Source organism: Odocoileus virginianus, chromosome 17, assembly GCF_023699985.2.
Source record: "Odocoileus virginianus isolate 20LAN1187 ecotype Illinois chromosome 17, Ovbor_1.2, whole genome shotgun sequence".
NCBI classification, from domain to species: Eukaryota; Metazoa; Chordata; class Mammalia; order Artiodactyla; family Cervidae; genus Odocoileus; species Odocoileus virginianus.
Window position 1 is genome coordinate 20,156,630 of NC_069690.1, and position 16,323 is coordinate 20,172,952.

The 16,323-nt window shown below is 42.5% G+C and overlaps 1 protein-coding gene across 1 annotated transcript in view; it reads right to left on the minus strand.

Annotated features, from left to right (window-relative positions):
* Window positions 1-16,323, minus strand: part of BLMH (bleomycin hydrolase) — a 41,734-nt gene that overhangs the window by 2,022 nt on the left and 23,389 nt on the right. The window contains exon 11 of the mRNA XM_020886822.2: window positions 15,654-15,723. Within this exon, the coding sequence (XP_020742481.1) occupies window positions 15,654-15,723 (70 nt within the window). The remainder of the gene's footprint in view (window positions 1-15,653; window positions 15,724-16,323) is intronic.

Sequence of the window (16,323 nt, forward strand, 5' to 3'; positions counted from 1 at the left end):
GAGGCTCAGCTGAGAAAAAGTGTGGTGTCATCAGGTATCTACCCTGGAACCTGCCCTTTCCCACCAGGGAGACTCTCCCAGGCTCCACTAGTGGTGGCAGGCTCAGTTGCTTTAATCATATCTGATTCTTTGTGACCCTATGGACTGTAGCCCACCAGGCTCCTCTATTCATGGGATTCTCTGGGCAAAAATACAAGAGTGGGTTGCCACTTCCTCCTCCAGAGGATCTTCCTGACCCAGGGATCAAACCTGTGTCTCTTATGCCTCCTAGCACTGGCAGGCGGGTTCTTTACGACCAGCACCACCTGGGAAGCCCCTAGGCTCCACTAGGACAACATAAGTTCCTCTTTAGGATCATACCGCCACCAAACTGAAATGGGGAAATGCTTCACCTGAGGCATTGCTAACACAAAGAGTGAAATTAAGGCAAGAGATGAAAGTGTGTGTATTTAAAAAAAGGATGGGCCATGGAGAGGGCAGAGGACAAAAGCATGTACCTACACAGGTTACTACTACACGCCGAGCACTCGTAGTAACTAGCGATCTTCATCATCATCTTACCACAGCTGGCACCTGCTATACACTAGACGCTTGAGCCGTTTTTCTCTGCAAGTGTGCAAGTCTAGGTCTGTGCTACATCACTTTCCACTACAGAGGACCAAGACAGAGGGAGAAGAGGTAGGTATTTCTCCTAAGGTGGTCCTCTAGTATATTGGTTCTCAAACTTTTTGGCCCCAGGCTCACGACTGTGCACTTAGAACTACTGAGGACTCTAAACAGTTGTTGATGTGTGTTATACTTAATGATGTTTACCATATTAAAAATTAAAACAGAAAGCTATAAATATTGATTCGCTTAGGAAAAAATAATTATATCCTCCAATACAAAATAAATTTTAGTAAGGAAAGTGGCATTACTTTGTGATGCAGAAGACAGCTGAATTCTTATATCTGCTTGTGTGTGCGCAACTGTTCTTTTGGATGAAGCAGAAGCAGCAAATCTGGCCTCATGCAGATATGCTGTCAGAGGAAGGAAGACCTTGTAGATGCCCTAAAAGGGTCCCAGGGACCTGGCAGGGGTCCTCAGGGCCCACTCTGAGAACTGCTGTCCTAAAAGCAAGGCTGATTTAAATAATTAAAAGGCAACGTGATGGTAAGTCTACTTTTATAAACTAAATGGTATGACAGAGGACATTATTTAACTTGAAAACAGAACTGCTTCGGGGAACTCGTCTCTGACGCACTCTGCCCCGCCCCGACAGGAGTCAAGGCAGCTCATCCTGACATGGCATCGCGTGTTTGCCCTCTCCAAAAAATGCCAGGAAAAGTGAGCGAGGGCTCATGCCAAGTCAGATCACGATGATCCCCTCATGATCCAGGGCTCCGTTCTCAACAGGAGACACCGGGAAGAACACATACAAACGTTTCCAAGTCCCTGGCCTCTCACATCACCCACGTCACTGCCACTGAGTTCAGGCAGCCAAGGCTTGGTAAATTGAAGGGCCGGCCGGCACCATTTCTTGCTGCATCCTAAGTAAATGCTTTCTGAGAAAAAGTTTCAGCATTTGCCTTGCCCATGAGGAGTTTTCAGTGGTCAGGAGACCAGGCTACTAAGTGCCACACCATCTGAGACATTAGGCATCCTTCCTCTCACCCTAATGCTCACTGAATAAATCCTGAGAGGGGCTCGGGGCAGGCAGCGAGGCAGGTGAAGGATGGAGGCAGATTCATGTAATAAAGTTCTGTGTCCTTTCGACAATACTATCATCACACAATCAAATGAGTCTTCAAAAAATGCCCGAAGAAAATGGACAATAAGTACATCTATGCTATCTTGTTCCAAAAGCAGGAGATAAGATTAAGTCCTCACAAATTAAAACTCCTATCAATTGTAATCCACCCTTTCAGGGTCCCTGCCAAGAGGACCTGCCTTGATTAGTCTCTCTCTTCAGGATATGAGTTCTCTGGGGACCCACAAAGCCTCACAGTCTAGGTGGCTGCGGAGTAATTGCACCCTGGGTAGATAACGACCTTGTGGCTGCTGTAACTGTTGATACTGCGTGTCCCGGAGTTTGACTGAGAAGATTAGGATCAGTGTGTCTGAAACCTGAGTGAGCGCTGCAGAGAGGAGCAGCAAGGTGCCCACTCGGCCGGATTACAGCAGCCATCCTGGTCTGAGGAAAGCTGCAGCTTCTCGCCCTCGTGTACCTTGGCCATTAGAAACTGGCGTTCCCCAAAACCAAGAAACAATAAAGGAAAACAAAAATCTGCTCCAAGGATCCTGACGTTGCATTTAGGGAAACAAATAGATAAACAGATAAAGAAAGTCAGCTTTAGGGACTAAGGTGAAATTAAATTTTGTTTAAACATTAAATGTCTTGCTTACACGCAAGAAAATAAAGAAAGGAAGAGGAAGAAATAAAATAAGTGAACAGTCCCTCAAAGACACTGGCAATGTTTCTATATCTGTTAAGAGAAAGAGCAGTATGGGTCTGTAAAGGGAGAAACAGCATCTGTAGACAGCTCTAGATGGGTTAGGCCTAATGCACTCAGAAACAGAAGGGATTCCAATGGGTGCATTTAAGAAAAACTTTACCCTAAAAAATCAGTTTTCTGAAATCCTACCAAAGATCTAAGTTTTAAACCTTTCAGACATAAATTAAGGTGATAAATATATTATTTATAAATGAGAAATGTTTTTCTTTGTTCTATGAAATATATCACCTCACTAACAAGCTACTTATGGTCCAATTTTTGTTGTTGTTGCTATTTTTGAAAAAGGTTTGACAAAAGCAAGTTATCTGTTCTGCTGTGATGAATCTGTCTGGCTGCCTGAACCTAAGGAAGCCAGACGACTGAGGCCTCATTAAGTCACTGCCAATCTTTCACTTGACGCTGATAACTCAAGGCTGAAGAAAGGCTCCCAGAAAGGGAAGGAAAGCCTCACTGACACTTGTCTCATATTTCAAACTTCCTAATAAATAGTGAGAAATCACTCCACAAAATATTAATCAGTCATTTAAAATGAAGTTACAAAGACTATGCAGTAACATGGAAAAAATGTTTAAGTGATAAAAGTATATAAAAATAGTGTATCCTTTATAACTATGTTAAAACTCCAAATACACAGGGGGAGAAAACATGAAAAACAATGATAATTTTATCATTGGATAGGTGATTTCCCCCTCAAAATTCTGAAACATTATATTACTTTTTGACTCCTTAAAGATTATCCAATTAATGATCCTTATGAAAAATCTTGGAAGGACAGAGGGAGAAAGATGATAAAATGAAGGAAGAGGAGCAGAAGGAAGAGGTGGATGAAAAGATGACAAATACACATTTTAAAACTGCCTACGATCCCAGCATCCTGGGTTAGACCCTGTGCATGTATGCTAAGTCACTTCAGTTGTGTCTGACTCTGTGTGACCCCACAGACTACAGCTCGCTCACCAGACTCCTCTCCCCATGGGATTCTCCAGGCAAGAATACTGGAGTGGGTTGCCATGCCCTTGTCCAGGGCATCTTCCCAACCCAGGGATTGAACCTGCGTCTCTTATATCTCCCGCATTGGTCTTTACAAAGGCAGGTTCTTTACCACTAGCGCCACCTGGGAAGCTCAGGTTGGGCCCTAGTTAGATTTTATGTCCTGGAGAAGGAAATGGCAATCCACTCCAGTACTCTTGCCTGGAAAATCCCATATACATCCTCTGATAAAAATTTATGTGTAGACGCTATACGTTTAATAAAAATAACAGCATAATGTTCTTACACCACAGAGTATCACATATGCTGTTTTTCAATATTGCTCTTTTCATATTAATAAAAAAACTATCTACACCATAATTTTTTTTTTCACCATAATTTTTAAGTGCTGAATTTATGAGTAAAACCAAAATGTGTTTAATTCCCTATTGTTGGAATCTGAATTATCTTTTCATGCTTAGAAACAACACTACTATAAACAATTTTGTAATTAAACCTCTGTGTACATCCTTAATCATCTACTTAGTTTCTTTATGTCCTTATCAATAGTGGATATATATAATTAAAACTTTCTTTTTGGGTCCAATCTGAACTTTTGTCTGTGCATGCTTGCCATTCAGTTTTCTTTTGTAAAGAGTGTGTTTGGGACCTCTGCCTAATTTTAACTGGTATGTTTGCCATTTTCACAGTGATCAGTAATAGGGCTCTCTATATTAATATAATGACTGCAAACATTTTTCCTATTACGTAATTTGCCTTCTAAAATTTAGTTGATGATGTTTTCTAGTGTACTAAATTTTTTTTTTGTTTTTTATGAAGTCAAATTTATCAATCTTTTCCTTTATGGCTTCTGAGGTTTTTTGGTTATGTTTATAAACATTTTTGTTTGATGTTTCCACATCAGTAGTTTCATTATCTTGCATTGTCTGGATGTACCATAGTTTAACCAGTTTGGTCACCAATACTTTGGCCACCTAATGCAAAGAACTGACTCCTTAGAAAAGACCCCAAGGCTGGCAAAGACTGAAGGCAGGAGGAGAAGGGGACAACAGAGGATGAGATGGTTGGATGGCATCACTGACTCAATGGACATGAGTTTGAGCAATCTCTGGGAGTTGGTGATTAGACAGAGAAGCCTGGCATGCTGCAGTCCATGAGGTCACAAAGAGCCGGACATAACTGAGTGACTAGACTGAACTGATAAAACACTTCCCTGCTATTAAAAAAAAAAAAAATTGAAAGCGAAGTAGGGTTAGTGGTAAGAAAACATAAGAAACACAGTCTCAATGATAACCACTCATTAAGGCCTTGACACAGCTATGAACATACACAATTTCACAGGTAATTAAGTAGTAACAATCTGTCAACCACTTCTGTTAGTTACCCACTGTGTGAAGCATGCCTTACATTTGTATGGGGTATGCTACAAATATACAAAATGACACAACCCCTATAGAATGGGAAAAATTCGAGTGTTTTGCCCTCTTTACTAAGCAATGCCATTTCTGGAATTTCATCCTATAGACACACAGTACCTGCATGCACACAATATGCATGTAATTATGTACAACAATATCTAATACTTATTCAACTTGGGCTTCCCTGGTGGCTCAGTGGTACAGAACATCTCTGCCAACGCAGGAGTTGTGGGTTCAATCCCTGCATCAGGGAGATCCCCTGGAGAAGAAAATGGCAACCTTACCTGGGAAATCTCATGGATAGAGGAGCCTGGTGAGCTACAGTCCATGGGGTCCAAAAGTCTGATATGACAGCGACTAAATAACAACAACATTCAGTTCTTTCTATTGTCAGGCACTGTTCTAAGCACTGTATGATAAACTCAGTGAAATACTGTCTGTAATAGCAAAAGCCTGGAAGCAACCCAAGCTCCATGAAGTAAGGGAACTGGTTAAGTAAACTATGGTACATCCAGACAATGCATGATGATAAAACTGTCCTGATGTGGAAACATACTGACAGGCCTCCGAGACATGCTGCTAAGTGAAGTGAGGAGGTGCAGAGCGGGGAGATAAGATGTGCTACCTTCGGTGCACTAAAACACACTGTAAAGTCGTAACAGAAATGAAGAGAATGGGAACCTGAAAGATGCAGGAGGTGAAAGGAATACAGAGTAACAGATGGAAACAAGAGTCCTCTTTATATATTTCTTCGTATTTTTATTTTGGAACAGTATAATTTTATTATTTAGTAAAAGAATTATACCTTAGTAAGCAAAATGAAACAAAAACACACACATAGTTCTGTAGGGAACTTACACTTCAAAGTGCAATTTTATAACCACTATCTATCCTTGTTTCCATTTTAATCCTCACAGCGACACTATGAGGTAGGCAGGGTTGGTTATGAGTTGTTTAAAGTCACAGCCGGTAAGTAAAGCCCATACTCAAATCCAGGCCTTAACTTCAAATTCAGTCTTTTCCATGGGGCTCAGCTTCCTTCAAAAGAGTACTCAATGGCAAAGAGAGTGGTATCTGGCCAACAGATACCACGTAATCTAGTTTCTAATCCAGGCACTGTCTGGAACCAATTCCATCTGCCTACACACCCCACACTGATGGTCATGAGCCCAGGTTTTGCAGGGTTTGTTTATGAGGTATTTTGTCTCTTTAAATGAGAGAGATGTCATGTGTTCTAAGTGCATTTGTTTAGAAGCCTGGAGAACAGGATGGGCTGGACATTTTGGAAAGAAAACAAACCTACTGCTTATGAGACAGATATCTGGACAGGGATCTGAGGAGAGGCCTCTTTTTCCTCCAGGCCAAATACCAAAGTCTGGCTCTGTGGTGAGCGTGCCTTCAGGATCCTGAACCTTTTGCTGAGAAGGGAAGGGCTACTCTTACAGCTGCGTGTTACCTGCAGCCTCGTTCAGAAACACAGGCTACAGAAGATTCCACCTCCCTGGTAAGAAGGCAGAGTGGAAAATGTGGTTGGGAAAGAGGGTTGTTTTGGTTTGTGGGTTGCATTTTTTAAAAAACCATCAAACCACAACAAAGTTCAGTCTGCAGAAGTGCACACTTCCCGAGGAAGTGCCCGCTGCCTAGGAGCCCAGAAGAAGTCTGTCTACCTCTGGGCTGAGGAGAGAAGGCAATGCACCAGCCAGTCGGACTGTTTTGTTTCCCTGGACTGTGAGCACTATCCAGGCTAGTCTGAGACCACACAAAATCCTGCCAGCATCTCCGATGTTGGACAGGAGGAGAGAACACAAATTCAGGTGTCATTCAAGGGTCTGTTTTCTTGCCAAGACTTAATGACTTCTCTCTGACCCCAAACACTACTCCTATTTGTTTCAAGCAAAGCCGGCTTTTTGCTCTTTCCTCAAAAGCTCCATGGATGACAGGCCATGTTATTTCCTGGCCCCACGCCTTGGGCCTGCCTGAAGCACGCTCCACAGGTCAAGAGCAACGCTTCTCAGCTGCCTTCTCCCTGGCTGCCTCCCACGTCCTTTCCCGGAACACCCACAACCCAAGCATCTTTCCTAAAACTCCACTCACCTCTGAAGGATCACTAAGGAGCCTCCCCAGCTCCAATCACTCATCGTCTGTCTTGTAGTTTATCCTGTTATTGTGCATTTATTCTCGTATTTGTGTTTTACATATTTGTTCTTATAGTAAGTCACAAACACACGGAGCAAGATTTACAGCCTACTGGTCCCAGCTCAATACCCAGCCTGCCCACTGCCCATACCCAGCATGTGGAGGAAGCAAGTGCACGATGCTCCTGGCATGGCACGAACAGTTGGGTGTCTACCCTCTGTCCACCTAAAGTGTCCCAAACCTGCTCTAAAGCCCACCCCCAAGGCCTCCCCGCTGGACTCATTTCTGGCTGCCCCGCTGCAGCGCTGTTTTCCACCAAGTGTTCCCTGACATCACGCAGTCCTGTGCCTTCAGTAACCTCAGCTTCGATGTCTTTCTACTGTCTCCCCTGAGGGGGCTCTCCCCAGCTCCTCCTCTTTTGCTGTCATCTGCCTTCTTGGAGAAATCACCCCTTCTCTGGCTTTTCTTGGTCTACTTATCCTGTATCTTACAGTCTGAGGAGCACACCACGACTGCCACTTCTGTCACATCACAGCGCTCTTCAAATCCCCTTCCACGTCCCAGGTGGAGAAGCGTGAATTCCTCTGAGGGTGAGAGACATTCGCACCGCAGTCTGTGCACGGCTCCCTGCATCCCCTCGATAAATGTGAGGCGACACTGTTGCTAATGGGTTTTCCTTGGCATGGCTTCTTCACCTCCGCTGCTTTCTCTCGTAAAAGACTAAGCCCACATGATAAGTCATTCACCCAGTAAACTGGAGATGTAGTCCAATGGTCACCGAGGGTCCTGAATTCTTAAGAGACCTGATGCTAGAACCGTGGGCAGGTTAGACAGCCCTCTCCCAAAGGAAGGAGATCTTACATTCCTGCTCTTCTGCTCTCTTTTGTCTACAGAGAACATTAACAATGGTACCAATGATGGCTAATGTTTTTGGGCATTTCTTATATGCCTGGCATAGTTCTCACAAACACCCAGTGAGGTAGGTACAATTACTATTCCCATTTTACAGATCAGAAGACAAGGGCTTATAAAGGTTAAACACCATGACCAAGGCTACACAGCTAATAGGTGGGACAGCCAGGATGTGTTCCCAGGCATCTGGTGCTGGGTTCTGTGTCTGACCTCTATCCTTCTCAAAGCAATGCAAACATGCCTTGGAGACCACTGGGGAAAATGGCAAATCCTCTCTACAGGACAAAGGAAATACACACGGATCTACATTAAATGTGAAAGGATTTCTCGGCCTGTAGGCTAGGAAGAGCCTTCTCTGCAGGTGGCGCTAGTGGTAAAGAACCTGCCTGCCAATGCAGGAGACAGAAGGGGTGTGGGTTTGATCCCTGGGTTGGGAAGATGCCCTGGAGGAGGGGATGGCAATCCACTCCAGTATTCTTGCCTGGAGAATCCCATGACAGAGGAGCCTGCCAGGCTTATGGTCCAAAGGGTTGCAAAGAGTCAGAGACGACTGAAGCAACTTGGCATGCAGGCACAGCCCCGTCCTAGTCACATCCTTGGATAAGGAAGCAACTGGCCACCTGAGAGCACGCGCTTCCACTCTCATTCACTGTCTTTCAGCTTGTGTCAACCAGGCTCAGTGGTTAATGAAGACGGATGATGAGGAGTCCCTCTGAGAGAACTCAGATATCCGAACTGATGGTGTCAGAGAGAGACCTGAAAGCCTGGAGAGATGTGAAAACCCAGAGGTGATAAAACAAATTTGTATGTTGCTCTTTTACAGGAAATCAGAAGCCTCTGCTTTTGGCTCATATAATTTTCTTATTTTGGCAAGTTCAGTTCAATAATGTCTATAAGTCACATTTGTGCTAGAAATCCAAACCAAATCTCAAACTGATCTGCAAATAACTGGTTATCGTTCGTAGGTAATATACATTCTTAGGGAAGCTGCCTGTGTCAAATTAAGAAATCTCAATCTCAATTCTATCTCCAACACTGAGCAACCTGGGTACGTCACAACCTCTCAACAGGTTTTCACTTATTCCCATAAAACATGGGTACAATTATCCATGTTCATACCCTAAGTTACTCTAACTGATGCCATGAGCGGCAGGATGGGGGTGGAGGTGGGGGGGACAGGACAAATGCATTAGCAAATGTTGAATTCTTATGAAGCAAGCAAGATGCTATGAACTATATGTCCTGAGTACCTCTGATAGAAATATAGACTATTCACTGAACTCTTTATAGAGTTATGTAACAGTGTACAGTTAGATGGCTACATATAAACTACAGGACATCATAAGTAAAACGCTCGTTATCCAAGTTACCAGTAGAGAAATGTGGAACCACAAGGAGATAAATCACTGTCCAGGATCTGTAATCAAGAAAGAAGCAGCTGTCTCTCTTGGTTCTACCGTATAATATTATGTGAGGGAATGATGAAATTTGTGCCTAGCTTTGAACATTCTGTTCCCAAAATCACATGGTGAGGCAATTAAAGGCCATGCTTTTGGTTTTTACAAAGCAGCAGAAGTCAGATGTAATGTGAATCAGTCTCGTTAAGTTTCTTTCCAGATTAATCTCTAACATGCCAAAGCCTCATGAGGAAGTCTGGAAATTATACTAAAATGAAATCAAGAACAGGCTTACATGTAAGAAAAGATGAAGAATGTGAGTTAAAAACAACTTCAAAGTTGAAGCTGAAAGGCAAAAAAGCAATCTGAAAAATGAAAAACTAATCTTGGTTCAAAATGAAAACTTAGAGAAACAAAATTTTTAAAAGATAAAGATTTTCCTTCAGTGACCATTGAAGAATTAGAAAATTATACTCCCCCTAACCTCACTAAGAAGCTGTGCTATTTAGCATTTAAGAAACCAGACGAGACAAGCATGAGAAGTATGTTCTGATAATTCTACCTTCAGGGCTCTGATGTATCAGGCTTCAGAACTGGAATACCGTCTCATGACTAAGTGAACCAATCATAAAAAGAAGTTCCATAACAAGACTGGTTCATTAGGGCGACCACCCAAGAATTCAATTTATTGACTATCAGTACTTTGTTATATGCATGGCAGAATGTTTATAACTACTGAAGCTGGGTGATGAACACATGGGGGAATTTCTGAAAACTATTCTGCTTGTACAGGCTTGAAATTGCTCATGACAAAAAGTTAAGGGAAAAAAATCAAAGAACTAAGTTATAAAAAAGGTTAAAGAAAAAAATCAAAGAAACATGCTATAACCATGTTATTTCTGTGAGCAGACCAGATGATACTACTGGAACAGAGAAGCTAAGAGGAAATACAGTTTAGTGATAAACAGTAGGTTCTAATGTCAGACTGTCCAAATTATAACTCTGGATCTACCATTTATTAGTGAGATGACCTGTAGGTCATTCTGGCATAAAGATCATGCTCTTCTCAGATGAATTTCTGACTAAGAGCGAAAAGCACCAAAGGTTATTTCCCCTATTTTGAATTCTTAGACATTTTACAAACTACTTAATACTAACAAGGCTGTTAGCTTTTCAAAATGAAAGACAATGTAACTGGTCCCAAGATCTGTTCCCTCATTCAGCTGTGGAATCCATTTCTAATACGATCCATAAAGAAGGTACAAAATGCACAGTTAAGTATTTCAAGAAGGAGGGGAGAAAAGTTGTATGCCATCTCAGATATGTATCTAGTTTTCAGTCCAGCTGACTAAGAATACTACAGTTCACCAATATGAAGTAACTCAATGGATTCAGTTAGATAAAAATTAACTTTTCCCTTTTTGTCTCTTGCGGGCAGAGGTAATTCTTATCCCCTTTGGGAAAAGGTCAGTTTACTGGATTTCATCATTGATACCAGACTCTGGGCAGGAAGGGACACGGACATGACCAACGGGGAAGACCAAAGCCAGAGGTGTGAGGTGCTCAGACACTTAGTTGTGTCCGACTCTGCGATCCCATGGACTGTAGCCTGCCGGGCTCCTCTGTCCATGGGGATTCTCTAGGCCAAGAACACTAGAGTGGGTTGCCATGCCCTCCTCCAGGGGATCTTCCCAACCCGGATTTCGAACCCCAGGTCTCCTGCACTGCAGGTGAATCCTTTAACGTCTGAGCTACCAGGGAAACCCAGGAATGCTGAAGTGGGTAGCCTAACCCTTCTCCAAGGGGAACTTTCCGACCTGGGAATGGAACTGGGGTCTCTTCCATTGCAGGCGGATTCTCTATCAGCTGAGCTACCAGGGAAGCCCAACGCCAGAGCTGGGTAGGGGAAAAAGGCAGCCTGCCCAAGTACCTCTGCTGTGTTTACCGCCGGCCTGTAGTATCACCAACACTGCTTTCTGAGAAACCATCAATCTTAACAAGCAGAAATCCCCTAGAGCACAGTAACAAACTGCCAACAATGCTATCTACAGAAACAAAATCCTAGCAAAGCTGTTTAAGGTTGTCACATCTTATAAAAAAGCATAAAGGGGTTCTGCATCGGACATGGCGGCCAATGCCCACCAGGATGACGGGCGGGAGGGCCCTGCTGAGGTAAACACACATCGCCAGCATAATAACATACTACGTACTGTCCCTAAGGTCAGGCCCAAGTGTGCCAATTAAATTAGATCATGTTTTCTTTCCTTCCTTCCTGTTAAGTCAGAAAGAACATTACCAAGAAACACAGGAGAATAATTTATTTTTGGCTTTGAACGAACTATACACTACACCCACTCAGTTCAATTTCTTATCTTTTGGCTCTCTACTGAAATGCTTTAGTCTGTATAATCTCAGGCATTTCACTTATTCAAGAATAACAAAAAAAGTTAGTTTAGTCCTAACTCGACAGCTGCAGGTTTCACAAGGAAGGATTACAGGCAGATCAGGGGGATCAAGACCCCAGCTCCCTCAACATAATAATGGAATGAGTAAGTGAACAGAAGCAAAACTTTTATTGAGTGGGGCATAGTACAGTTGAATGGAAAAAAAGAAGTTAGCAAAGTAACCTAGAATCACCTTTTAAGAGTAGGTATTTAGGTTCAAAGTAATAAAGACAGTAACTCGCTCTACACAAAACAGAATATTTGCCTGACTTTACAAGCGTTTGTCCTCTCTTAAATGGATATCACTACTATCTACAAACTCAGTGACTCTTAATAGATAGAAAAATATCTCAGAAACAAGCCAATGGCTCAGGCTGGTCTAAACAAACCATAACTTTAGTCCTTTTCCTAGACACTAATCTTTATGACAACAAACCATTTACAGGGACCAAATAAGACCAAAAATGAAACAGAAGCTACACAGTTTCATCTGAAACAACCTTATGTTTTAAAATGTTGTTCAGTCACCCAGTCATTTCTAACTCTTTGTGACCCCATGGACTGCAGCAAGCCAGGCCTCCCTGTCCCTCACCATCTCCTGAAATTTGCCCAAGTTCATGTCCGTTGCATCAGTGATGCCATCCATCAATCTCATCCTCTGATGTTCTCTTCTCCTTCTGCCCTCAATCCTTCCCAGCACCAGGGACTTTTCCAATGAGTTGGCTGTTATCTGACGACCAAAATACCGGAGCTTCAGCTTCATCAGTCCTTCCAATGAGTATTCATGGTTGATTTCCCTTAAGGTTGACTGGTTTGATCTCCTTGTTGTCCAAGGCACTTTCAGGAGTTTTCTCTTTTACCACAGTTCAAAGGCATCAATTCTTTGGCATTCTGCCTTTACAGTCCAGCTCTCACAACTGTATGTGACCACTGGGAAGGCCACAGCCTTCTCTGTATGGACCTTTGTCAGCAGAGGAATGCCTCTGCTTTTCAACACACTGTCTAGGTTTGTCACAGCTTTCCTGCCAAAAAGGAATCATCTTCTGATTTCATGGCTGCAGTCACAATCTGCAGTGATTTTAGAGCCCAAGAGGAGGAAATCTGTCACTACGTCCACCTTTTCCCCTTCTATTTGCTATGAAGTAATGAGGCCGGATGCCCTGATCTTAGTCTTCTTAATATTTAGTTTTAAGCTTACTCTTTCACTCTCCTCCTTCACCCTCACCAAGAGGCTGAGTTCCTTTTCACTTTCTGCCGTTAGTGTGGTACCATCTGCATCTCTGAGGTTGTTGATGTTTCTCCTACCTACTGGATTCCAGCTTGGAACTCATCCAGCCTGGCACTGCCCATGTGTCCAGTACACGATTAAACAAACAAGGCGAGCGCACAGAGCCCTGTCCTACTCCTTTCTCAATCCTGAACCAATCCGTTATTCCATACAGGGTTCACCAAATTCTTCCAATTCAGGCTTTTCCTTTGCATTCATTTCTTAACTATCATCAGTTTACATATATAACGGAATTCTGATTGCTTATTTTTAAATCTTTCTGCTAGCTTTCTTAAAATTTATAACCCATCTCTACCCAATTCCAATGTTTTTGTGTCTTAAAATGAGCTCATCTTATAAGAAATCGACAATTAAAATACATGTTTGTGCTTTAATTCATAGCAGTTTAGCAAGTGTCCCATAATCACAGAACAATGACAGAAACCACAGAAGGGGGGCATGCAGCTACGTGATGATCAACAGAGTAACGGTGCTGATACTCGTTTACATGTAAATACTGAGCTGCAGAGTTCCACAGCAGACCCCAGGGACAGTTAAGCCAAAATCCACCCATGATCATTTCACAGGGAGATGAAAAGACTTGGAATGACAGATGAAATGGCCTCTCGGTGTTAGCCATCACAACAGCCTGTGCTGTTCAATTGGGGCATACACAAGCCTTGTCAAGGCTCTTCTAAGACAGCAGTTTTCAAATACAAATGACTGAAGCTCCATGTGCTCACTTCCAAGCCTCTACATCCCTCCTTCCTCCACCTTTTTACCCCTGGAAATTCTAGAGCTCTAAAGGACTTAGCTGGAAAATCATTTAAACAGAGAGGGAAGTAACAGGTAGAGAGTTGCTGAGATCTCAAATTTATTTTTCTTTTCTTTCCCCTTTTTTAAAAATTTATAGCTTATTCCTGCTTGGGTGAGATGGCTGAAGTTTGATTCCAAGTGTCTGCGTTATCTCACTGGATTCCCTATCTACTTCCTCACAGCCTTCTAGCTAGCTAGCCTAGTAAGTGAGCTATGGTTAACATGTCCTTCCTAGCCAGAATCCACTGGCTAAGGTAAGGAGTGTGGACTCTGGGAAGAAGGTGCTATAAGATGCACACAGCACCCAGGCAAACATGCTGACATGCATCATGTTCTAGGGCACTTGCCACTTTTTGGTTTGAAACCCTAAAAATTAAAGTACAACACCACCTTAAAAGGCTTTTATCTACTATTATCTACCATGAAAAAGTCTTAAAAAATATGGTCTCAAAGATTTGTAAGAATACATCCTAAACAGTTAATCAATGGTGATCTATGGGTGGCAGGATTATTAGAGGTTTTCCCCCCCGCCAACTTTGGACTTATCTGTAATTTTTATTTGCTACAACTCACGTATTATCTGTTTGTTTCTGTTTTTTTTTTCATTTATTTTTATTAGTTGGAGGCTAATTACTTTACAGCATTGCAGTGGTTTTTGTCATACATTGAAATGAATTAGCCATGGATTTACGTGAATTCCCCATCCCGGTCCCCCCTCCCACCTCCCTCTCCACCCGATCCCTCTGGGTCTTCCCAGTGCACCATGCCTGAGCACTTGTCTCATGCACCCAACCTGGGCTGGTGATCTGTTTCACCCTAGATAATATACATGTTTCGATGCTGTTCTCTTGAAACATCCCACCCTCGCCTTCTCCCAGAGTCCACAAGTCTGTTCTATACATCTGAGTCTCTTTTTCTGTTTTGCATATAGGGTTATCGTTACCATCTTTCTAAATTCCATATATATGTGTTAGTATACTGTAATGGTCTTTATCTTTCTGGCTTACTTCACTCTGTATAATGGGCTCCAGTTTCATCCATCTCATTAGAACTGATTCAAATGAATTCTTTTTAATGGCTGAGTAATATTCCATGGTGTATATGTACCACAGCTTCCTCATCCATTCGTCTGCTGATGGGCATCTAGGTTGCTTCCATGTCCTGGCTATTATAAACAGTGCTGCGATGATGTTCGTTTCTTTAAAGCCCAATTACTAGAATTTACTTAAGACTTCTGCCTGGCTTTTGATTGTCAGAATAAAACAGTTCTAAATGGTAACCACAGCATTCTCTTCCTCTTTAGACTTCACAACTTCTAATGAGTCTCCAATAAATGCCTCAAGTTTCTTGCCAGGCCCATTCTCCTCCTTGGAAGGCTTCTGATCTAGAGTTAGTGCTCCCAACAAAAAGGCACCAAATGCTGAACAGCCAACAGTCCTGGCAAAGGGCACTCAAGTTTCCTACTGGCCAAGGCATTCCGGTACAGAGAGGTGTAGGAGGGTCATTGTGGTCTGGAACAAATGCCAGTACATACTGGTCTCAGAGCCAACCAGGGCGTTCAGGCCTACCACACTGCTGGCGGGAATGCTGGGGGCAAACGAGCGCCTCAGATTTTTCTCTAGAATAGTCCAGCTAATAATTGAGAAACTGGATCAATTACTGAACAATAAAAATGAGCCACACCAGGGCAGCTCTTTCTTCCCATATCTCTTAGGAGGCAGAGAGCAGAACAGAGCCCAGTCACTTTGAATCTGGTAGTATTACCAGCGTAAGCTTACCTTTGTGGCCATGGTCTTCACCCCATGAATTTTCCACTCTCCATTTCATGAAAGTGCCCTCCTGATCATCCTGCAAAAGAGTGGATGACAGCATAGAATCTGAAATGAGATCTGTCCTGATGAGGTGTCATGTAATTTTAGCTCTTGTTCAGCCACTCAGAAGAAAGAGCCTTCTCTATACAGCAATGCTATACATGACCAGGGCTGTGTATCTTCTACTATAACTAACAGAATGTTTTATTAGAGACGGATTTTGAATCCCTTCAGGTGAAAATGCAATAAAGTCAGCCAAGCAATAAATACTACCATTTCCTCCTTTACATTTTATGGTATACAGAAAATAAGCACATTAAAATGACTCTTAGCTAAGAAAAACAAAATGTTAAAATTACAAAAAGCAGTGAACACCGTCTGAAGCCAGGGACTCTTGCTTTCAATTAGTATTCTTTGCAGAGGCATCTCACTGTATTTATTTTACCAATGAATCTCAGATCTAGTCAAGAGTTTAAAAAAGAAAACAAACACATTCCCATCATACGGCCTACTTTTCTTACTTAGGGGAACCAAGAAATGATAACTCTCCCAAATGTGCTTTTTTACTGGTTTGGTTACACAAATATTGAATTTAATACAGTAGAGATAGAATGGCAAAGCAAAACACTATTCTCAT